At 37.4% G+C, this 24,790-nt stretch overlaps 1 protein-coding gene across 1 annotated transcript in view; it reads right to left on the bottom strand.

Annotated features, from left to right (window-relative positions):
• The window catches only part of dph1 (diphthamide biosynthesis 1), a 125,975-nt gene that overhangs the window by 25,279 nt on the left and 75,906 nt on the right, over positions 1 to 24,790 (bottom strand). The window contains exons 6-10 of the mRNA XM_016272703.1: positions 17,615 to 17,769; positions 15,666 to 15,787; positions 12,016 to 12,084; positions 11,051 to 11,207; positions 6,556 to 6,656 (exon numbers count right to left, since the gene is read on the bottom strand). Coding sequence (XP_016128189.1) covers positions 6,556 to 6,656; positions 11,051 to 11,207; positions 12,016 to 12,084; positions 15,666 to 15,787; positions 17,615 to 17,769 — 604 coding nt within the window. The remainder of the gene's footprint in view (positions 1 to 6,555; positions 6,657 to 11,050; positions 11,208 to 12,015; positions 12,085 to 15,665; positions 15,788 to 17,614; positions 17,770 to 24,790) is intronic.

Here is a 24,790-nt window from a genome sequence, read left to right on the forward strand (position 1 = left end):
CAGAAAGTACCCCCCCCCACTCTTTATCTCTCTCTCTTATATATATATATATATATATATATATATATATATATATATACATATACACATGCTATAGAAATGTATGCATATATAATATGTAGGCTATATGATATATAAATACACACGAAATCTGTACATTTTTTATTAATTTCTTCATTTTTTTTAAATTAGCTATATCTAAAGGTTTATAGAGGTTGAAGAAGCTGCAAATTTTATCTGGATTGTCTGGCAGGTCTGACTGTAGCTTTACTTGGAACCCTTATAACTGGGTTAAGAATATCTTAGTGAGTAATTATAGTGAGTTATCTTAGGAGTAGACCCCTCTAATCTCAGCCTCGAGCATGACTCTTAATCCTTATTTGCTCCAGGGGGTTGCATCATGGTACAGTTTACCCATCGCCAAATGATCCACACACCCTTAAGGCAAATAAATGAATGGCAGTACATTAATGAAATCCTTTCCCTGGATCAAGATTTCTTAAAAGAAAAAAAGAAAAACCTGATTAAACAATGGACACATTTGTTTTAATTGGCCACAGACTAATGCAACAGCTGCCTAACTTTACTACTGTGTGTGGGAATTTGGTTAGCTTCACAGTGCCAGACTTTTGATTAGTATAAAGTCTGACCCATATTCTGCCTCACTCTGGTCAAAAACCACCCACAGGAAGGGGCTGCCTGATGGACATGTGACAGACTAACCAGTTTTTGACATGATGTTTGGCAGTGCACACAGATCCCAGCATAACAGGGTCATCTGACACTGAAGGGTCAAAGTTTGGCTGGTTAGCATGACCACGTAACCCCTGCTGGATGCCGTAACTACAACATCTGACAGCAATTCAAACAGACAGAACACAGATTCTGACAACACAATTTGCTATCTATCTATCTATCTATCTATCTATCTATCTATCTATCTATCTATCTATCTATCTATCTATCTATCTATCAACAGTGTCCTCGAGGTAATATAGACCCCCTTGGGTAACACTGTGTGGTAACAACCTTGTCTAGATTTAGAGAAATCCCAAGAAAAAATAATACAAAACAGAAAGCAGCAAAGGCAGAGAGCTGAAGGCAATGGGAGTCTTCCTCAGATGTCTTGTTCCAGACACACACAGACAGAGAGAGAAATAAGGAATGGGCGGTAAATGCAAATATGAACTTAGTATCTGCAGCAGAATCGGATTTCAAATATGCAAGAGGGTTGAGGCTGCATCGGGAACCTCAGCACGCCACCAAATTCAATTTACAGGCTTATCAGAGCCAGCATCTGTCCCCTTGCCAGAGACAGCCCTCGCTGCAGGGAGCCATACGGGCAGAGACACACTCCTCCGTCTGGCCGCATCAAGCCCATTCTCCCAATCCACTTCTGCTTCACAGAGAAGAGGAGAGGTCAAAGACGTGTAATGATGCCTGTTTTGCTTCCGCTGAAATGGCCCCATCAGCATGTGAAGGCAGACCTGATGAGGGCACGTTCCTGCTGATCCCCTAACCGTCGCCTGAAGGTGGGGGGGCCAAACTTCACATCAAAGAGTCTAATTGAAGGAGGAAGAGAAACGGGAAGTCTGCGGTGACTGCAGGGGGGTTTTCCTCATGCTGGTGGGAGCAGCAGCCCCAGTTGGCTCTCTCTCGGAGTGGAAATAATGGATTTTAATTAGCCACTCAACCTGCAGCATACAATAGCACAATTAACCTTTCCGATCCACAGGGAAATAGGCACCGGTGCCTCCAAACATCACTTAAAGCCGACAGAGATGTGTAATTACATTAGGTTTACAATAAAGGGCACGTATATGCGCCGGTGAATGCTGGAAGGAAACTTTCTGAAGTTTACCCGAAGACAGCTATCTGGATTTGCTTTAGATGTGCGAGCAAGGAGATGCAGGTTAGCTAAATCCTGTCTTAAATAGTCACAATAATGTGTGATAATGAAATCTTGGATCTTAATCAAAGGTTTGCTCTACCTTGCTAAAAAAAAGAAGCTAAAACCAGCCTAAACTGGTTGGCCGGTCTTAGCTGGTTTAAGCTGGAAGTAGCTGGTTTTAGCTGGTCCCCCAGAAGTGGTCAAAACCCAGCCAAAACCAGTCAACCAGCTTATGTTGGTTTTAGCTGTTTTCTTTTCAGCAGGGATATCCTCAAATGCTAATAGCAAACATCAGTTAGCATAAAAATAGTGTAAAAGTTGTACAAAATACTACTCCCTTAGACCCTAAAATGTAGCTGTCTATAAAATCTGAACAAAATCCTGTCACGCTACAACATTTTGTATTTAAGCTGTTTATGTTGCATAGTGGTATGCTAAGCTACCTGGCTAGCTCGCTAGCTGCAAGCTAAAACAAAGTTTATAAATGTTTAGATTGACCATTTATAGGTTTTAGTTACATAATGTGATATGTATATGTATATATATATATATATATATATATATATATATATATATATCACTCTGATGTGGTCTCGTGTCTGTGCGTGTGTGGAAACATGATTCTTCAGTGTGGGCTGCCTCGTACAAGCTGTCACAGTTTCTGAGTATATCTGAAATCCATGCTCACAGAGAGTGTACAGTACAGTATATGCGCTGTTTTGCACCGCTGGTAAGATCAAACATCCAATACAGGTATCTTGGCCTGTCTGTAGTGACATCCCAGGATGTATATCTCTGTCTGCCTGGGCTGCCTGCACTCAAACAAAATGCTCAATGCAAGATGCTGAGAGCGTCGAGAGGAAGAGTTCATAGCAAACAGGTCATTCTCCTCACATTTCTTTCTAGCATCTCTGTTGAACCCCAGTTTCAGGGTCCTGGGCAAATCCTGTTATGCAGCACATTTCCATGCCTAAAAAATGTACACTACCGTTCAAAAGTTTGGAGTCAGTATTTTATTTATTTGTTTTTGAAAGAGACTATTAGTTTTATTCAGCAAGGATGCATTAAATTGAGGAAAAATGCCAGTAAAGACATTTATATGTGGCAAAAGATTTCAAATAAATGCTGTTTTTGGAACTTTTTATTCATCAGTTTAAACCACGGTTTCCACAAAATATTTACGAATCAATAATAACAAGTTTTAAGAATCAATAATAATAATAAAAAATTTTGAGCACCAAATCCGCATATTAGACGGATTTATAAAGGATCATGTGACACTGAAGACTGGAATAATGATGCTGAAAATTCAGCTTTCCCTTCACAGGAATAAATTACATTTTAAAATATACTGTATTTAAATAGAAAACAGTTATTTTAAATTGTAATAATTTTACCGTTTTACTCTTTGATCAAATGAATGCAGTCATAAGCGGCTTTAAAAAACAAAATCTTATTGACAACTTTTGAATGGTAGTGTATGTTTTATAACTCATTTAACAAATCAACATGTTAAACATATCAAATTACTTTTTTTAAAAGGAAACCATATTAGTTCCTTCTATAGTTTTCTTTTATCACAATATCATAACTAAGTAAACATGGGGTAGATTTGAATAATGTTATGGTTTCAATAGATTTTGTGGATGAATCCACTGTATGGATGGATTTTTTCTGTGGTATCAGTTTATTTGCCTCACAACATTATATTCTGTAAAATTAGAGCACTAAAATCATACTATCAAAATTGCATAAGATGAATAATATGACACTCTCATCTTTATTTCCTTTTTTTTTAAAATTTCTCCTCATTTTATTTCGTTTTTTAAAACTTGTACATATTTCAATGCTATCAGGCATCCTGCTAAATTTCTTGCCATTGTGCAAATAGCTTATTAATATAATTTTAAGTGCATCAACTTGCCAAGAGCACACTATATTTCTGAATGTCTGGTCTAACCACCTCCATATATTACAACACAGGCATATTCATTTTTCAAAAGTTACATAGTTCAAAAGGCACTGCATAACAGGAATGACCCTCCTAGCAGACATCAAACACTTCACACCAGCCAGAGGATCCACAAACACCTTAAAGTATTAAAGTTGAATTGTATTTTCAAGTGCTGCTGGTTTAGCCTCCACATTTCCAGGCCCGACACCAGCGCAAAAAGCCTCCTCCATGCTACAAAACATCCAACTGAAGTATTACGGCTGCACAACCTGACAACAATCATAACCGACAATTATTTCCCTTGATATTGTATCTATAATTATTAATTCCAATGAACAGAATTGACATTAAAATGCTTATTTTATGTCCTGTTTTGATGCTCCCATCTCATTATAATTAACAATGCTGTCTAGTCAGTGCTTTGTTGATAATAATGGGAGCAAAGCAGACTGAATAAAGTGAATCTGAAACAATTACAAATTATTGATGATGATTATCGCCTCATTTCTGAATGTCTAGCTCTCATTTTCAAAGCAGCAAAAACCTCGCTCATTAGGACCGACTGTCATTACTATAGATTTTTACGTTTTTCCATTGCGCACAACGTACATGTGTGTGATTAATTAATTTGTCAATTAGTTGTGCAGCCCTACCAGGAATCATACTCCGGTCCACTTCTGTCTGGTCTGGTAATTCAACGCTGGACATTTCGATTAACCTTCTCATTATGGTGACGACTGCTGGCAGACCGCAGCTCCGTTCCTTATCTTATCTTCTCCGGGACGTCATATACATCATCAGTGCAGCATTAATCAATGCTCACGTTACGCTCTGAAATGTCTTCCTCTGCTCGGATCCTCATGTTTCTGCCAAGATGACACCAATCCTCAGCAGTCACAGCACAAGCGACTGACATTAATGGAGGAAATGAGAGGAGGAGAGATAGAGGTGTAACTTTCCTCTGGTCATGGTTATGGTTTGATTACATATGGGGTGTCATTCACGTGGCAGGAGAGCGGCACGACTGATGGGGGCGGTTGATCTTCTCTCTCGTGCTCTCTTTGAGTTGTTTCACTCTCGTTCCCATTTTAAACAGCCTCCTCGCCTTTCTCCACCTCCTCCTCATTTTCTCTCAGACCTTTCTGTCTCTCGTTCACCCACTCATTCATTTTAGGGGGCCGTCGTGTCCGTCTCCCGTCCCCAGATGCAGAGGGCAGGCAGTGGGGGAGTGTGCACAATACAGAGCTCCCACAAAATAGGAGTCAGAACAGGCATGTTCCCAGTTAAATATAGCTCAACTAGAAAACTGGACAGTTAAAAGTTCACAACACTTAGAAAAAGAAAAATGTCATATCAGTGGTCTGATTCCTAGCAACTGTAAAAACTGATTTTATGAAGATGTAAATAAAACAAAGATTACTGAAGTGCTGTACATTTGAAAAGAAAATACTCGTAGTATTTAGCAAAATTTCATGTTATTTGTCAACTTCTGAAATTTACTAGCAATTTTGTAGCAATTTTACTAGCAATTTTTTGATACTTTATAATATCAAGCCTACTATTTTCCAGGGTAGGGTTGCACCAGCTATTCGTAAGTTCTTACTTAAATTAGAACGTTAAGTCCACACTAGAGGGTTAGTAACTACTAGTTAGATTGTAAACTTGTAAACTTTAGCTCGTAAACTCTCCGTAAAGTAATGCATAGTCACATAATATGACGTTTACCCTAAATCATCCAATAGAAACCTAAACGAGCAGAAACTTGTTTAAATGCAATGAATTTTAATTTATCCTTTGTTCGAAAGTTTAAATAAAAACGATACATTAATAACATTAGTCTATATGTAAGCTATTTTTATATGTAAATAACATTCAGAAACTGTAATTGAAATAAATAAGGATCAATAACTACTGAAAGAAAAAAAACATAAGAACTGACATTTATTATTTCATCTGACATGCGCAACACGGACCGAAGCGCACAGAGGCACGCTGTAGATGGGGTGTTGAAGACGCGCTAAAAAAGAAACAAAGTACGTTTATTCACATATCGTTCTCTCTCTTAATATGTACGTGAGTGTAAATGTCAGCAGCATCATATATGCCTGAAGGATTGAAGGTTGTCGAGTAAAAGAAGAGCATATTGATGCAGTTCACTCAGTCTGCTATTTTATTCCAACCGTTACTCCTGACCAGACGCCTCCGTAAATATTTAGTTTATACGTAGAGTTACACTTCAACTACGTGTAATGGTGCAATGAAAAAATATTTAGTAAAAAAATAGTTAAATAGAAAAAACAGTTCGAAATGACTATTTTAAAATCCCCTGATGTTTGTAGGTTTTCCATGACCAGGGGAAACCACAATCGCAACTGTTGTTGAATCAACAACAATTACTAACATACACTGAAAAAAAAGCCCATAGAAAATTCCTTTGTTCCACTGAAATTCAATAATCTCAAAGCCCACCACAGCAATAAGGCACATACCACAGAGGAGCTGCTCACTAACAAAACCTGTGACCCCATCTGACATATTCGCCACCGTCAGTGATATTTCTGTCGATCCTTGCCTTGTCCTAAGGGTGTGCTGAGACTCCGATTAATGTGCACCTTATGGAGGAGCATCTTCATATGATGCACAGGAGTTGATGTTTAATTTTGTGAAATGGAGAAGCGTGACTGTGCATGTAGATGGAGGACAGACTCACGCGTCCACGTCTGCCAGGAGCTCCAGCTTACCGGGGAAAATCTCAGACAGGAGCACACGTGTGAATGAACGGCCCAAAGACTCCAATCGAGACTCTAAGTGCTAAAGAAAGAGAGAGAGGGGGAAAAAAAGAGGAGTTGAATACTGAATGTTACACTTATTTACATAAAAACAACAAAATTTCATGCACAAGGCTCAAGGTCACCAAGCACAGCCCACATCAAAAAGATTCGACAGTGTAGGAGGAAAGAGAACAGAAAATCATTACAACCAAGAATTTTCCAAATTTTCTGAAGAACAAGAAAACCGCTTCCTATCGCCTAATGAGAAATCTTCACAGGACCGCTGATGCTGAACGCGTGTAAACAGCTTGTGTAAACCCTTTATTTTCTTCAAAGCTTTAGTAACCACCATCAGCTCTGTGTTTCTAACATAAATGCCCAGTTTAGCTCGATTTTTATACATTAATGACGTTGGGCTTTGTTGTTGCCTTGATTTATTAGTTTCCCCAAAGAAACAATCTACTGTGTCTGATGTGGAGGAACTTGACTGGTCTGCACAAAGACCTGAACCCCACTGAACACATTTGAGATGAATCAGGACTAGGTATGCACAATATTTATTAGTATCTTTTTAATTTATCTGTATCACATAACATTGGATTGCATATTATAGCTCATGCTCATTTCCTCTATGTATACATTTAGATTATTTTTGCCATCATTTAACGCTCACGTAAAGTTAATCTTTAGCAGATCTCAAAATGAATATCTGTTTCTCATACAGTACATTATAATGTTGTGATGAATAAATTCACATGTACCATGAATTATTTTTTTAAATGGACAATTTTAGATTTAAAATGTTTGCAATTTATTTAATCAAAACAGTACAGAATTTTATCAGCCATTAACTGGTTATCACTCATAACAAAAAATTATTGGCTTATCAGCATCGGCCAAAATTCTAATATTGATGCATCCCAAACTGAAACAGTAGCTATGTTTCCATCCACCTATTTTAATGCGCATTTTAGGATATCGCAAAAAAAAACCGCTGGATGGAAACGCCAAGATGTGCATAAATTCTAAAAATGCTCATAAAAAACGTATGCGCTCAACTGAGTAGGATAAATTTCTTATTTGGTAAAAAAACATTTGCATAAACTACAATAGAAACACTTTTACCAAATAAATTCCTTAACCCTCAATCGGTCCCTGGGGTCAATATGACCCCAATCAACTTTCACTTAGTTTAAAAAAAATGGTTCCCTTCATCTCAGTGGAATAAGATTTTGTGACTTTTCAACATTTTATATCTATATTCACATAAAAAAACTGGGCTTGATTCGGTTGGTCTGAAGGTATGTAAAAAATTTTTTTTACAAATCTGTCCCTTGGGGTCAATATGACCCCACATGGAAATGAATGGGAAATGTGAAAAACTATTTTTATTTTTTTTTCATTTGTCAAAAAAAAAATAAAAAATCTGGCATAAATCTGAAAATTTCCACGAAGAAATGAAGGCCTGGTCCTAGAGCACATATGCAATGTATAAATGACATGCTCACACTCACACACACACACACACACACACACACACACACACACACACACACACACACACACACAAACAGTTGAGGAATTTTGTGGTAAATAGGTACAAAAGTACTTAATATCTCCCAAAACACAGCATTAACATATGGATGAGAAGTAAACAAAAAAAATGATATATTATTTGTATGATTAAAAATGTATATATTTTTCACAATTACTCTTTCAATGTTTGGGGTCATATTGACCCCAAGGGACTTAAGTGTAAACAGGAAATGAGGGACATTTGAGGGTAATGCGCATTAAAAATGACGTGACTTTGCGATGGGACAGCATAAAACTGGGCCAACCAACAGACCAATCTCATTTCACAGCATCTCAAAATGCTAGTTAGTTTGCCATTCTAAAATGCTTGAGCAAAGTCTCGTCAAAGTGCTTCATTATAATTAACTCCCAGAACGGGGTTCCTAAACAGCAGGCTCCGAAAATAAGATAACATGACCGCGTTTCGTCTGTGTGCTCTGAAGCTCGTAATTTATTGTATACAAAGAATATTATATACAGTGCCTTATCCTATACTGCAACAAATTAAATTTTGCTTCATGATATTTAGCGCAAGTTAATCAGGAAGTGACGATTTTGTTCTCTTCAGCCCACTGGATGGAAACAGTGCTTTATTCGCAAATGTTTTAAGCGATATTACAAATTTAATATGTAACTTTGGATGGAAACATAGCATAGAATTTTCTGACTCTTAATGAAAAATGGCTTCCTAGTCAATACAGAATAGATGTTTTTGATATATCATGTACAACAGGACACTTTATAGTGATTTATCACTGAACATTTCCCAAAGCCCATATCATCTGATCAGGATCCAGCTCCATTTTAGCCCAAGCCAGGAAAGCACATGTCCTATTTAGAAGATCTGTCTTATCTGACAATCTACTAAAAATGATATTGAGATGATTCACTTGTCTTGCAGTTTGTCACACAAAGACATTTCTGATGTCAGTTCAATACCTACTTTGGTGTCACTATGATAATGTCACAGCTGAACTATAGAGATGAGGACAAGGTGGACCACTGGATGGAAAATGAAATTTGTAACTATGAATAAGAAATTTGTATATACAGTGGGGCAAAAAAGTATTTAGTCAGCCACCAATTGTGCAAGTTCTCCCACTTAAAAAGATGAGAGAGGCCTATCAACAGAATTAAAAAAAAACATATGTTTCAAATTTAAGGTAAAATAATCCTAAAAAGATCTGCATAAACAGAGAACGTTTTGTAAAAGTGTAAATCAAGCTGTGTGCATAAGAAAAAAAGAGGCAGTATTTTAGTGTTTAGTCATATAAGTTCTTGACACCCTTTCTTTGCAAGTTTGCAATATTTTTGGCCATATTTAAGAGAAAAAAAGTGTCAAGTGTAAGCGTGAAAAACGGAAGTCTGAGAAATAGCTATCACATAATTTTCTGGTAATAATTCACACTTTCACAGATCTCTGGTATTATTTTACCTTCATAGGAAATCTACCACTTACTGCTAAATTGTGAAAATTACTGTCAAGTACAAAGAGTGCTGTTGTTAAAACTCACCCTACAACCAGTGATGCTAGTGGTACAGAAATGACACACTTCACCATTCATTTAATAACAACAGAAGTCATAGGAGTTCCCTACTACATCATGAAACAAGTGTGAGTGTGTTTAAATAAACTCATTCTAATGCACCTTTTATTTGTTCATTAACCATCAATGCTAATTATTAATTCCCTAGTGATAGGCAGGAGGAAAGTGAATAATAACACAATTCTTGCTCACTTCAGGATAAAGTAATGCATTACCAGACTCTCACCACACACTTTGAAGTGTGAAACCCAGTGGACCACAAATATTACCAGCAAAAACCTCCAGACATCAGTGAGGAGGTGTTCAGGTGAATGGGTGGCTTCAAAGCACAACCATTTAAAAAAAAGAAAATAAATGGGGGGTGGTGGAGAAAGCAGAATCTACTCTTCTTCTCCAACCGAAGTGTATTAAATTAGCTGGCTTAGTTAACCTTGAAAAAGTTTACAATTGCTCTTCACTGTTAAGCCAGCATGTTTTGAATGACAAATACAGAACATGCAGGAATGTGTTTCATAGACCCAGAGAGATTTCTTGAATAAATGCACTTGATTTAAGACTCTATTCCACTTTTCTTCCCAGTTTAAATGTGCTTTTCTGCTTTATTTTCTAAAACAGTGGTTCTTAAATGGTTTTGCAAATGACCCAGATTTTGCATAATAAGATGAATGAACATAGTAGCTAATTACAAAAAAAAAAAAAAAAAAAAAAAAAAATTATTTTTAATATTATATAAATTATATATATATATGTATGTGTGTGTGTTTTATTATTTTATTTTTGTTTCATTTTAATTTTATATTCATAAAAATTATAAAAATACAAATAATATTTTTTAATTAATTATTATTATTACTACTACCAAGAAAAAAATAGCTTCAGGAATGGAAAAGACATTTGACAAGAACTACAGAGATCTCGCCCAGAATCACCATTCACTGTCTGTTTGTCTAGGTGCTGAATTCATCTCACTTGTCTTCTCTATGCATATCAATTAAAAAAGGATGAAACTAGAAAAGGGGAAAAATCTGTCAAAACAAAGTCCAATCCAAAAACATACAAATGAACAGATGAAAAGAGGCAGAGAACAAAGAGAGAAGGATTTGAATGAGAAGAAGTAGAAGAAGAAGGGAGTCGACCCGCCCCTCCCAAAACAATCGATTAACGCCCCTGGTGATCTCTCCGCCCGGCCAAATGCCGCAGGGTGTGTGTGTGTCTTTCAGCTCAGGTGTAAGACAGAACTAAGCAAGGAAGACAGACATCTTTCCACTAACAGAAAACATATTGTATGATAAAAGGTAGCAGACGGTCTTACCTCCAAGATTTTGGGGTTGCCCTGACGGCCAAGGGTGCCTAGGATGAGGCCCCATCTTTGGGCTGAGCGGGCGCTCTCTATGGCCTGCAGTCTGGTGGTCCGCATTGCCTCATGGTCATAATACTCTTGAGAAAACACTTTACTGTATGGGTCATACCTACAAATATGGAGGACAACATATTTACAAACAATAAGATACTAAGAAAACAGAAAGAAGAACATTCATAAACTAGATTAAAAAAAAAATGTTTTTAAGAAAATATGATAGTAGGATGTTGCCAGATATGTTGGTCCCTATTCATAGCTTGGATGCCTCTTTCCATGGGATTCATTTCCAATTTTTTGTCCACTGGGTAATTAATTATTGTTTAAAATAAAAATATGAAATGAACAAAAATGTATTAAGTTAATTGTAACTAAAGCTAAATGTAAAAAGAGGAAATTCAACTAAATGTTTCATTATCCCTCCACATTAAAAAGTACTAAATAAAATTAAGATGTAACAAAAGGATTTGATTCAACATCAGTAATGAATATAATATAATATAATATAATATTCTCTCTCAAATTAAAACAATACGTATTATTTATTTATATTACAACAGCAGCCAAAAGGATGTCTGGTCTAAAAATAAGTGTAAAACGCGTTTTAATTGTTTCATTTTTGATAACGCAATGAAACATGCAGAATTATGGGCATCTTGAACAAGCTGTCATACAAAGCTTGCACTCATTATTCCCAGCCTATAATTCAATAATTCACTGTGGCAGGCGTTATATATATTATTATATGTTATTTAATGTTTAAGTTTACAAAAAAGGGCAAAGAGAAAGGAGCTGTCCTCTGCAACCCTGGAGGATATTGCTGGATTTGTAGACCAAATATAAAATTGCTGAAGACTATGAGCCATAGCAATAAAGATGCTTGATTTAGGAAAAAAGTGTACAATTGCACATTGGTTTACCTGTAGGCTGGTATATCTGGGTTGGCAATCATGATGGATTCCAAATGAAATCTTCCGTCTCCAAGATAACTACAGACAGAAACAACTTTATCAGAGAAAAAGACTGTCTGAGTGGGCAGAAGGAATAAAACTCTGCTAACTCTGGGATTTGCATAAGAAAATATAAAGGCCAATGGGTCTCGGCTTAGAGGACTCATAAACCAGATCAGAACCGTCCTAACATTCAGCACGCAATCAGGGTGAGACCTACTCACTCCAAAGTCACGGCAATATTAGCCAGACGGAAAGCGAGTCATAGACACGGAGGCTGATGGGCTACAATCCAGCTACTCCACAAATAAACCTGCGTGATATGATTGGGTCATGACGCGGACAGCACGCAAGCAGAGCTCAACACGCTGATTATCCTCTGCCGTGCCAACAGGAGAAGACCTGCCATAGTTAATGGGAGTATAGATTAACCTGGCAAACCTGATGGATGCCCTGGGGAACGCAGCCGCAATTAGAAAGGCTAATTAAGACACGTTTATGAAACACTATGGAACATATTGTGGGTGGGATCCCCCAGGGCCCACCGGAGCAAAGGCTAAACCAGCCATCTTTCACTCTCACACACACACAGCGACAGAAAACGCTCTTTATCATTCATTCTTCTTGTCCCTCAAACATACCGGCTGCGTTAGATAAAGAAAAACGGTTTCGCTGCCTTGTACCCGCTAAGGGAAAAAAAGTAGGGATGCACAATATATTTGTACCATATCAGTTATCAGCTCATGTTAACATATTATTGGTTTAATATAATTTTTCAAGCAAATTTTCAGTTTTTACTTCTAGCTAATCTTTGCTCTCAAGTTAATCTTCAAAAACACAAAAAATTTAATGACACTGTTAAATGTAATCTTTTGCAAATCTCATAATGAAAATTCGTTTTTTATTGTTTTTATTTTAAAAATGCCTTAATTTGCCTGTAGTATTTAAAATGCTTGATAAAATTTTTGCTTTATTTTATTTTCAACAGAACAGAATTTTAATGTCTTTTATTCATCAGTGTTAAAATATAACTCAACATCGTCTTATTGACCTTTTTTTTTAACAAATAGAAATTTCTGCCCAATAAATGTTTTAGAGCTTGATATAATTGGAAAAACCATAATCCTTATATAAATTTCCATCTTTTTTTTTTAGGTCTGGAAATCACACTTTTAAAATGCCCTTATATACAGTAAAAATAAACAGGGTTCCCAAGACAAAATAACACTTGCTGAAAGAACTAACTTTTTAAAGCCATTTAAGCCATTTTTAGCCCCCCGGAAGTGTGCCGAGGCCTCCTATGGTGGGTCCTGCCCCCTGGTTAAGAAACACTGATTTAGAAAAAGGTAGAAATGGAAACATACATTAAAAAGTTCAAGAGCTCTGTCAGATACCATTTTAATGCTTTCCACCAACCATGGAAACAAAATCACAGAACTACGGGATACCTTCAAAAATAAATGCCTTATAGTGCACTACCCGCAAAGGAAGCATTTTTTTAAATTATTATTTTAGCTGTTGGACATAGTCATTCACCAAAAGATCCCCCCTTCACACAAATTTTTCATTTTCCTTTATATGTTGCCATAATAAAACACAGCAATTTTCCTGGATTACTGCGCTGTCTCTTTCAAGGGCCTCTATTACAAATATTGCATTTATAGCAAAGGCATTAAATGCTCAGAGGTTTTCCGGCTCCGCTTTTAACAGTATAACTTAAACGACCACAAATTTATGCATTTCGTGGAGATGGCACTATTGAGAATACAAGATTAGAAATGGCCCAATTTGCAGTTCTTAAAACTGCTTTTCACAGCACCGACCCATTCACCCACAGTTCAGTTCATTATGCCTTCGGCAATGAGTCGGAGCTCCCTCTTGCTTCAGAAGAAATCTCAAGTGGAAACCAGATGTCTGCATGAAGACCTGTGGCGTTCGTCAAATTTGATTAAATACAGAGCGTTTTACGGTCCTCTCAACTCAAAAGAGACTTTATGAAGGTGCCGATCGGCCATGAACCTGTGTCATTTTTCAACACAAAGCTGCAATCATCTTCTCCATGGGACTTTATTCAGATCCCCGGCAAACATATTACTTCTTATGAGAAAGTCAGGCTCTGTATAAGCTTAATTTTCTGTTAATTATATGGTGGTGATTCGGCTTTGCAATATAACATCACATTACTACACCGTAAGTGTCAGAGAAAGTTTTTCATTTGATCGCTGAGGGTGAGGGCAAAAGTAAATGATCTATGAAAAAGGCTATTTGCATAATAGCCATGTCATTTTGGGGGTCAGTGACATGACCACTTGTGTATGTCTAATGTTGACAGGCGCCCCGATGAAGAGGTGATGAGTGAAAATTAAAGTAAACACGCATCAATTCTCTTCCTCTCTCACCTAACACACACACACACACACACACACACAGACTAACATTCATCACAGACACTGCACGCTGGATTAAGAGGCAGAAAGCACAAACACACACACACCCTCTCTGTGTACAGACACACACAGACAGGAGGTTTCCCTCTATCTCACAGGAGCAGAGCTTGCTGCTCACAGCCGCTGTGTGATACAGAGAATAATAGATCACACACACATATATCTGCTGCCTAATGTCTCGTCTCTGTGTTACAACAGCACTTGACACACTTCTCATTAAAGACAGCTTGAAACTGCATTCGAAACGCATTTAACTTACGCAATGTGACATTTCAGAGAGAAACAATATTCCGCAGGTAATAATGTGAGGCGGGTCTTGGTGTTATCAGAATTTGATTGGGTTGTGAAAAGTAGCATATAATATTATTGGTTAGTATTATTTTTCCTACACATGAGGCCTTGATCACATCAGCAGAGTAGTAGTTTTAAAGAGAATGAAAATTATTTTGATGATAGTGTATGTATTTTTCTTGTTCTTTTGAATAACATGCACTATTAAATGTGTGCACAATAAAACCAGTGATACGTATTAAAGTAAACAGGGTCAATTTTGACATACTGTATATAAAAGGCCATGCTTTATTGTGAATACAGGGTGCACACAGTGTACACCTGCAATGCTTTTAGCTGTAACTATATCCACAATAAAGCATAACCTTGAGCACCTTATTAATTTCGTTAAATGGTTTAAAATGTAACATAATATTTAAATGCAATTTTTTTTATTACAACCTTAAGTATATTCATTCAATGCAATTGATCATTCATGCAATTCTTCCACAAGAAGATATAATCCCCGACACATAAAAACTAGAAAACATGCTCTCATTAGGTAAAAAAAGAAATGAAATAAAATAAAGCTGTATTGGTTAATCTGAATCCAGGGTTGAAACTATCCATTTCAAATTGATACATACATACACACTCTTAGCTGTCCATCGTGTTCGATGATGACGCTTGCTCCAGAGATGGGAGTGGGAAGGGGATGGGTTTAGCGATGTTGCCGCTGGTGCCACTTCTCGTGGGCATTGAGTCCGATCCTTGAGCCGCACACTCTTCTCACATGCCCTTGAGTGAGTACTCACACACACACACACACACACTTATTTTCATTCGAACAGTCTTACTACATGACAACACATACTCAACATGGGCGAGAACTATTTTCCTTACATGATGGCATTGACATGTTTCTCCAGACGAGGCGAGGTGCATCCGAGGATCTCCCCAGGAGAAAGCGGCCGACACTGAGGTACCAACACCTCGTAATCTGGCTTCAACTCTGCACTGGCTGCCTGAGAAGAGAAAGGAAAGGGACACTGAGACCAAGGAAGCAACTTTTTTCCTACCAAAAAGGTGTTGTGCAGAAGCCAGTGCCCAATCTGGAACCACGCCACAAGTGTTCACCTTTCTTGAAAAGGTGGTTCTGGGCTGGAAGATTTGGCTCTAGGTCAACCCCCTAAAACCTGCGGGTATTGAACCAAGAAACGGTAATGTCAGAGGTCCGAGGGCAGGGTAATGTTTGCACCGGATAAAGTTTTAATGAAAGGGCAGACTTAACTTTGGATTCTTTTGGAACAATTTTGGCTGGCAATTTTAAAATGTCCAAATTTAGTCTGAAACTCAGGAACTCAGCATTAACTTGCTTTTTTAACTGTTGTATAACAGCAATATCATAATGATGCTGAATGTACTGCATAGTACTGAATATCAGAGCTGCTGTAATTATAATACATACTACAATTCAAAATAATGGGGTTCGTGAGATTTTAAATATTTCTGAGAGAAGTCACTTATGCTCACCAAGGCTGCATTTATTTAATCAAAAGCACAGTGAAAACAGTAATATTAAGAAATATTATTACAGTTTAAAAGAACTGTGTTCTATTTGAACATTTTAAAATGTAATTTATTCCAGTGAAAACAAAGCTGATTTTTCAGCAGCCATTACTCCAGTCTTCAGGGCCACATTATCATTTGGTAACAATCCACAAATGCTGATTTGGTGCTGAAGAAACATTTCCAATGCTGAAAACAGTTTTGCTGCTTCAAACTTTTATGGAAAATGTGATGTATTTTTTCAAGATTCTTTGAACAGAAAGGTATCTACTTAAAACAGATACAAAATTTTTTTTTAACAAATTTGTCATCATTGTCACTTCTGATTAACTGAAAGTGTACTTGCTGAAAATTATAATTTCTTTCTCTTTTTAAAAAAAAAAAATTATTTGTGAACGCTATGAACTTTTAAATGCTAGCTTTCACCATGTGAACTGATTGTTATGAATTGTATTCATTATATACCCAAATGCTCCTGATGTCATAATACTGCTGAATCAAACTACTCTTGATGTTAAAATGTGTTCTTAAACTCAAGACTTGTAAACAAAGGCTATTTGTTTGTGTAGTAATATAGTCAGGTTCAGAGAGAAGCTAGCAGATCTGGCCGAGCACTGGCTCTTTTCAGTGGAAGGAAAGAGAGACAGATACAATCAGAGAAACAGTCATCCACAGCACATCTCCCAACACCTACAGGCTTTCCTTTCCAATGAAAAGGAAGCAAAGAAATGGTGCCAAATAAATTAAGGCAAGAAAGCCACAGTAATGCAACGGGGGCAGAGACATTACGGTTAAGATTTTGTTTCTGATGAGCAGAGAAAATAACAAAAACACATAAAACGTGTGCATTCACACCCCTCTGACCACCAGCACCCACCCAGAGCACGGGAATGGGCCTACGCACACACGATACACAGGCCGTGCTATTTCCAAAAATAGCATGGGTCATTTTTAGGCAGGAGGGTGAAACAGGAAAAAAAAGAAGGGAAGAAAATCTCACACTTATGTAAGGTGGAGTGCTGAGTGCAACATGACTTCTGATAATTCCTCCTCTTGTGCAGTTCAAAATAACTTTAACTGCATTTCACACCCACAAACACAAACACACACTATTATAGGAGCAAACAAACACACACACGGGCAACCTTATGTGCTGTCAGAGACCTTGAAGCAGGAAGGTAAGTGATAGATAGAGAGAAAGAGAGACAGTAAACGAATCAGAGAACATCTTCAACTGCAGGGAATAGTTATCATTGAGTAAGAAGTGGGGGGTCAAAGGTCACCTGTAAAGCAGCCACAAACTGGATGGTGCTGACGAGGGCGAGCGAGTGGCCAGGGGGAAAGTTGAACCTGAGTGTGTCCAGGAAGTGGGCAGTGTCAATCTGGATGTCCACAAACACGTACAGCATCTTGATGCCCTCAGTGGAGTCTATGGGGACTGAAGACACAAACATTAGCATATTTCACTCATCACACATCCAAATGATTATTTCATTCGTAGGTTGACTTCCTATTTTTTCTCTAACCTGAAAAATCTAAATTTGGCATTCAACATTGAGTACGTTTACATGGACAACAATAATCCGATTTGAACATGATTAAGACAATACTCTGATTAAGAATCTACCTAAAGTCATATTCGAAGTAAACAGAAATTGAATGAAGACATGTGGAGTATTCCTATTTTAGTTGCATTACTGAAGTGCAGAATAGACAAGTAAACACCTTAATCACATTATTAGCGCCGTGTTGGACTTTTCGCCACATTTTGCTACAGGATACACACACGGCAGTGCTCAACCGTTTGACGGCAAATAAAAGAGCTTCAACACCCGCCGTCGTCTGTATGCACGTACAAATAATTAACTTTCACCTGAAGTATATGTTTATACGTGAAACTCTGGAGGGGACGTCGGATGGCGTCACGTGGGGACGTAATGGCATGTGCCATTAATCTAACTATGTACTATAACATGTAAAACGGGAACATGAAAGGAATATTCTAAAAGCAACTCATGTAAACCCCATAATCATAATATTGGCTTATTTAGAATAAGGTAAATAATTAGATTACTGATGTCCATGTAAACGTACTGCAGCTCATCCAGAATGCTGCTGCCAGAATTCTGACTAGAACCAGAAAATCTGAGCATATTACACCAGTCCTCAGGTCCTTACACTGGCTTCCAGTTATATTTAGGATTGATTTTAAAGTACTTTTACTTGTTTATAAATCACTCAATGGCCTAGGACCTAAATACACTGCAGATATGCTCACTGAATATAAACCTAACAGACCACTCAGATCATTAGGATCGAGTCAGTTAGAAATACCAAGGGTTCACACAAAACAAGGGGAATGTGCTTTTAGTTATTATGCCACCCGCAGTTGGAATCAGCTTCCAGAAGAGATCAGATGTGCTAAAACATTAGTCACATTTAAATGCAGACTCAAAACTCATGTTTAGCTGTGCATTTATTGAATGAGCACTGTGCGATGTCCGAACCGATTGCACTATATTATATGTAAATCGTCTTCTTAAATTCATTTTAAACCTCTTAAATCAATTTTTTTTTTTAAATAATTTTCAAAGTTTTTAAATTCCTTGTTTTATTGTTGTGATTATTGTTTTTATTTTATTTTATGTAAAGCACTTTGAATTACCATTGTGTATGAAATGTGCTATACAAATAAACTTGCCTTGCCTTGCCTTGCTAAATCACTTTGGTCCAAGCAAGATGGCATGTATCTTTTCTAAAAAAAAATACAGCAAGTATTTTTAACTCTACTTCTACAAAATGATTAATAAAGAATGTGCATCAGGTATGTTTTTAGTTTTAGTTATTCATTCAATTTATGAAGGTATTGTAAACTGAATAATTTTGTAATTGCACAAATTTTGAACATGCAAATTTGCTAGTTTTATGTAAAATGTGAACAAAAAAATCCATTGTTGTAAACAAATTTATGGGTAATACAGATGCCACTTCACTGCATATTTTGAGTTTTTAGTTTGTGTTCAACACGTTAAATATTATCTTTCTGACATTACTTGAACGCACCAACAGAATCACCTGGCGGAAAAAATAGGCGCAACGATTTCTTTCCCCCAAAAATTGTCATCATTTAGGCCTACTCACTCTCATGTTGTTCCAAACCTGTATGGCTTTATTCTTAGAATCACAACAGAAAATATTTTGAAGAATGTTTCAACTGTCTTGTCCATATAATGAAAGTCAATGGGGTCCAAAAAAAAGAAGAAATTTTTCAAACAACTGTGCTCACAGAATAAAGAATTCAGGTTTGGAATGCCATTGAGTGAGTAAATGATCCTGGATTTTTCATTTTATTATAAACCATTCCTTTTTAGATCCATCTGAAATTGCACACTGTGAGAGTACTGCATTTCTTGAAAAATTTCTCAACCTTTGTTCTACTGTACAAGTATGTATGTATATAGTATAAGTACAACCCGCACAAACTAGCACATAATAGTTCATTGTCATAAACTGCAAACTCACAACAAAGTAAATAAATGTCTTGAAAACTCAGAAAAGTTTGTGTTAGTCAGCCTACCTCCGATCTACTGATGACAGTAACTGAAGAAAAGAGAAAATCGTACAATTGCTATTAATGCCATTCATTTCACGCCCCATTTAAAAGACAGCAGAGCTGAAAGAGGAAGGCGGGCTTCAGTCTTCTCCCATCTACATTATCATTTACTGCTGATGGTCATAATTGCTGCTCTTCTTGTAGCATTCTCTTTAAAGCCCCTGCTCTAATGGCCATTTCACTGCTATTAGGCAAATGCCACCTTTAGGGAGTGTTTTAAACACGGAGCCCATCTAACTATGTAAGAAAAGATGGCAAGACAGTAAAGCAAGTGGAAAGAGATGAAGTAAATCTACCTCTCAAAGCAGGAAGATCAACAGAGGCCTCTCAGCAAGCACACTGCTGAGACATCTATGAAAGAGTACATATTTTGGAAAGCACTGCATATTTTAAAGGGGTAATTTAACAAAAATTTACTCAATCTCTTTTAATGGCTAACCAAAACGGTTTACCATGCTTAAAAACTTTTTTTGAAAATCTCAGGAAAAGATAGACAAAGTGAGAGAAATATTGATTATAAAGTAATATTTCATTCAGTACTTAAAAGTATTGTTAAAAATAGTTCATGTGCATGTGTTCATGTTTGTGTGCTATGTGTTATTATTATGCTTTTAGAGTACTGTGCTGTTAGCTTAGTGACATGCTAACATCACAGCTTGATTGAACTGCATGTCAATCTGCTTCTTCGAGTTGTTACCTATGTAGAGTGTTCCAAATAAGTTTCCGTGGCGTTTAGGATGATCCCTAGGAAGGCAGCTGCCTTCATAGGCAATAAGCAACGAGGAAGGTTTTAGAACAGAGCTACTGAATAGATGTCAAAGACAATGTTTACAGTTAGCTACTAGAGGAATTGATATACATGACTGAGTGGAGAGAAAGAAAGACTTCTGGGAGAGAGATTTTACCGACTGTGGCAATAAAAGTTTTATTCTTGAAAGTTTTGCATTTAAGTGGGTCACTGTCAGAATCCACATACATACAGGGCTATTTTCATACAGGCATGAAACACACAAGAGGCAATAACCTCTTTCCGCAGGTGCTAGAAAACAAAAGAAAAAGACGTGGAGGGGCCGGGGGGTTGAAGTTAAGTGGAATCGATCCATTTCTCTTATCCAATTAGCACGGCAGACTGAGAGCACTTACTCACTGCAATTATAGCTGTTGTCAATAAGTCATGAATTCAGTCACGGTCTCCATCTGAAGGGTGGTTTCCCTACAGTGGTTCAGGCTGCAGGATTGCCGAATGACTAAAGAAACGTTGTCAGCACGATGGTATAAAACTGTACATTTCTAGTCTATTACTACCCACTGCCACTTATACCAACGACGGAAATAAGCGCAGTTAGAACAGCTAAATATGTGGGAGAGCGTTGCTATTAAGTGACTATACTGTATTGCAATAGGTAGCACTTCAATATTAACCTTGAATCAAGACTAGTTAGCACATCATTTACAAATGGTTTAATAACAATATTTTGGTATGCTTACACTGAATTGGTTACAAAATAGATGAAGGATGGTAAAACATAGAGTTAACTGTACCCAACATGTATGTAAAATATTACTTGAGACAGAAAGAGAGAGGGGGACATGGAGAGAGGGAGAAAAAAGAAGGAGAGAGGGCAGAGCCCCGAGAAGAGAGCGCCAGCAAAGAAATGGCACTTTTCCACTGCGTGGTATGACTCCGCATGGCTCGGCTCGGTTTGCGTTTCCCCTACAGTTTAGTAGCGCTTTAGAGTAGGCAGGATTATTCACATGTCGTTATAGTTGCGCCGCCTCTACTGCCGCGACTCCTGAAAAACATTTTCATTGCGCATCGCCCCCATCAAGCTCTCGCTGGATCCGCTCCTCTGCTATCAAGGAGAGGAACGTTTGTACTTCTTCAACAGACCACAAAACAGCCACTTTTTGGTTGTTAAAAAAGGTGCGCTTGTTCAAAACAGTTGCATTCGATCCTTCGCTGGCTGTGCTGATTTAAATTTAACGGTTCTGTTGTGTTTGTGTCGCAAGTTCAGTAACGGAGGTAGTGACGATTCTCTCCGGCCAATCAGTGATCAGCAGAGTTTACACGTCACATTTTGGTAGGTGGTACTAAAAAAGGTACTGTATCCAGCGGAAAACCCCCCAAAAGTGAACTGTACTGTGCCGTACCATGCAGTGGAAAAGCACCAAAAGAGGCAGCAAAGAGAAAGAGGCCAGAGCAACAGTTGCAATCTTCTTTTATCCCTTCCTTGACCATGTGACTAAAAACCAAATGTGAGACATTCAAACTGACCAATCAGCAGATTACAACTTCACCCACTGTGCAAAAGGTGTGACAATTAGAAGACCCCCGATGTATGCAATGTATGTTGGCCTACAGGCTTTGATCAATATCAGCACAGACTGTGCTAATTTGTTGTGAATTGGTGGGTTTTTGTTAAATGTGAGCCAAAATCATCACAATTAAAAGAACCAAAGACTTAAACTACTTCAGTCTGTGTGCACTGAATTTATTTAATACACGAGTTTCACAATTTGAGTTGAATTACTGAAATAAATGAACTTTTCCACAATATTCTAATTTATTGAGATGCACCTGTATGGACCCCCGATGTATGCAATGTATGTTGGCCTACAGGCTTTGATCAATATCAGCACTTTTATGCCTTCTGGAATGCCAAATGGCCCTTTTGTTACTCAAAATAGGGTTGAGACAGGAAAGCAAAAGTCTTTGATCATTTTTGACCCTACAAAGTCCCCCCTTGACACCGTTGGCCAAAACTAAAGAGGCAAAAGGTGACATAGTCCATGAAAACATGCTTTCTGTTGTGTGCAGATGTCATCTTCAGACTTCTGGTCCAGACTTGTTGCAGTGGCAGCTGGTCAGTCTTTGTTCTCCTTTCAGCCCTGTGTGAGAGATCTTCATCGAATGGTGTTGCACCCTTTATAGATATGCAAAACGTCCAATGAATACTTCACACCTCCACAAGAACAGGCACTGAACATGGTAGAATCCACTTGCCCCTCTTTCTGAGGCAGTACACAGGATGTGAACTTATGCAGAAGGAATCCTGTGATTTTAAAAGAGCATATGGCACTACAAACAGCAAAAGTATACATGGCATTTGTCATTGGTCAGAGGTTTGATGTGGTCAGATAGAATTTGTCTCTGACAAAAAGTGACTATGTTAAATTTGTTTGTCTCCTGCGTGGATCACTTGGTTGTTCCCCATATGGCTACAGTGTCTATGTACAGGAGCAGTGTTGCCACGTGGCTACAATGTGATTCACAATTGCATTATCCTTTCTAAATTGGCTTCTAATCGTTTCATTATGTCCCCTCTTTCTGAGGCAGTACACAGGATGTGAACTTATGCAGAAGGAATCCTGTGATTTTAAAAGAGCATATGGCACTACAAACAGCAAAAGTATACATGGCATTTGTCATTGGTCAGAGGTTTGATGTGGTCAGATAGAATTTGTCTCTGACAAAAAAACTTAAATCTATGTACTTAAAAAGATGGTCAGGGTGAGAACAAAAGATGATCTGAAAAGCTCTTACACTGTTTTTGGAAACAATAAAATAAATTGCATTACAACAAAATCAACAATTGTTGGTTCTAACACCCCCACTAATAAGAGTATCAGCAAAATATTCAGTGTAACCAAATACAGAGATTCAATTGTCCAAAAACAATCACTGTTTCAACTGAAATGGACAAAATACAAAGAAGCAAAAATCTAATTAGTTACAAGATATATCAACGCAATTTTTCTATACTTTGGCATAAGTGAGAAATATTAATTTACTTTTGAATCTTGATGAGATGACAACTACACGTGGCTACAATGTGATTCACAATTGCATTATCCTTTCTAAATTGGCTTCTAATCGTTTCATTATGTAATTGGCATGATACAATTTTACCTGACACATAATAAATTGTTATATTTGATTTATTCTGATCTCTTCTGAAATCATTTTTCAAGTAGATTATTGTGTAGTCTAACATTTCTGCAAATCTGCATCCAGGGCAGATCATACTTAAGTACCAGTGAGCGGGCAGGGGGCTCAGAATTTGTCTCTGACAAAAAAACTTAAATCTATGTACTTAAAAAGATGGTCAGGGTGAGAACAAAAGATGATCTGAAAAGCTCTTACACTGTTTTTGGAAACAATAAAATAAATTGCATTACAACAAAATCAACAATTGTTGGTTCTAACACCCCCACTAATAAGAGTATCAGCAAAATATTCAGTGTAACCAAATACAGAGATTCAATTGTCCAAAAACAATCACTGTTTCAACTGAAATGGACAAAATACAAAGAAGCAAAAATCTAATTAGTTACAAGATATATCAACGCAATTTTTCTATACTTTGGCATAAGTGAGAAATATTAATTTACTTTTGAATCTTGATGAGATGACAACTAAATGATTAGGTAAACCCAAAGAAAACAAAACAAACAACAATAATTAATAATAAATAATAGTACAGTCTAGATCAGTGATGGGCAAACTTGGCCCTTCCAGGCCACTTTCCTGCAGAGATTTGATCCAGCCCTAATAAAACTCACCTGCCTGTAGCATTCTAGTAGTCTTGAAGACAATGATTAGCTGGTTCAGGTGTGTTTGATTAGAGTTGGAGCTAAACTCTGCAGGAAAGTGACCTGGAAGGTCCAAGTTTACCCACCCCTGGTCTAGGTGTATAGACTTACATACATAACATTACATACATACATTTTTAAGCCAGTGACAGACAGAAATCAGAAGATCCCTAATGGAGAGCCCCCTGCCCTGCTCATTGGTACTTAAGTATGATCTGCCCTGGACGCAGATTTGAGGAAATATCTCCAAAGA

Source organism: Sinocyclocheilus grahami, unplaced genomic scaffold, assembly GCF_001515645.1.
Source record: "Sinocyclocheilus grahami isolate Dianchi unplaced genomic scaffold, SAMN03320097.WGS_v1.1 scaffold72.1, whole genome shotgun sequence".
Classification (NCBI taxonomy): domain Eukaryota; kingdom Metazoa; phylum Chordata; class Actinopteri; order Cypriniformes; family Cyprinidae; genus Sinocyclocheilus; species Sinocyclocheilus grahami.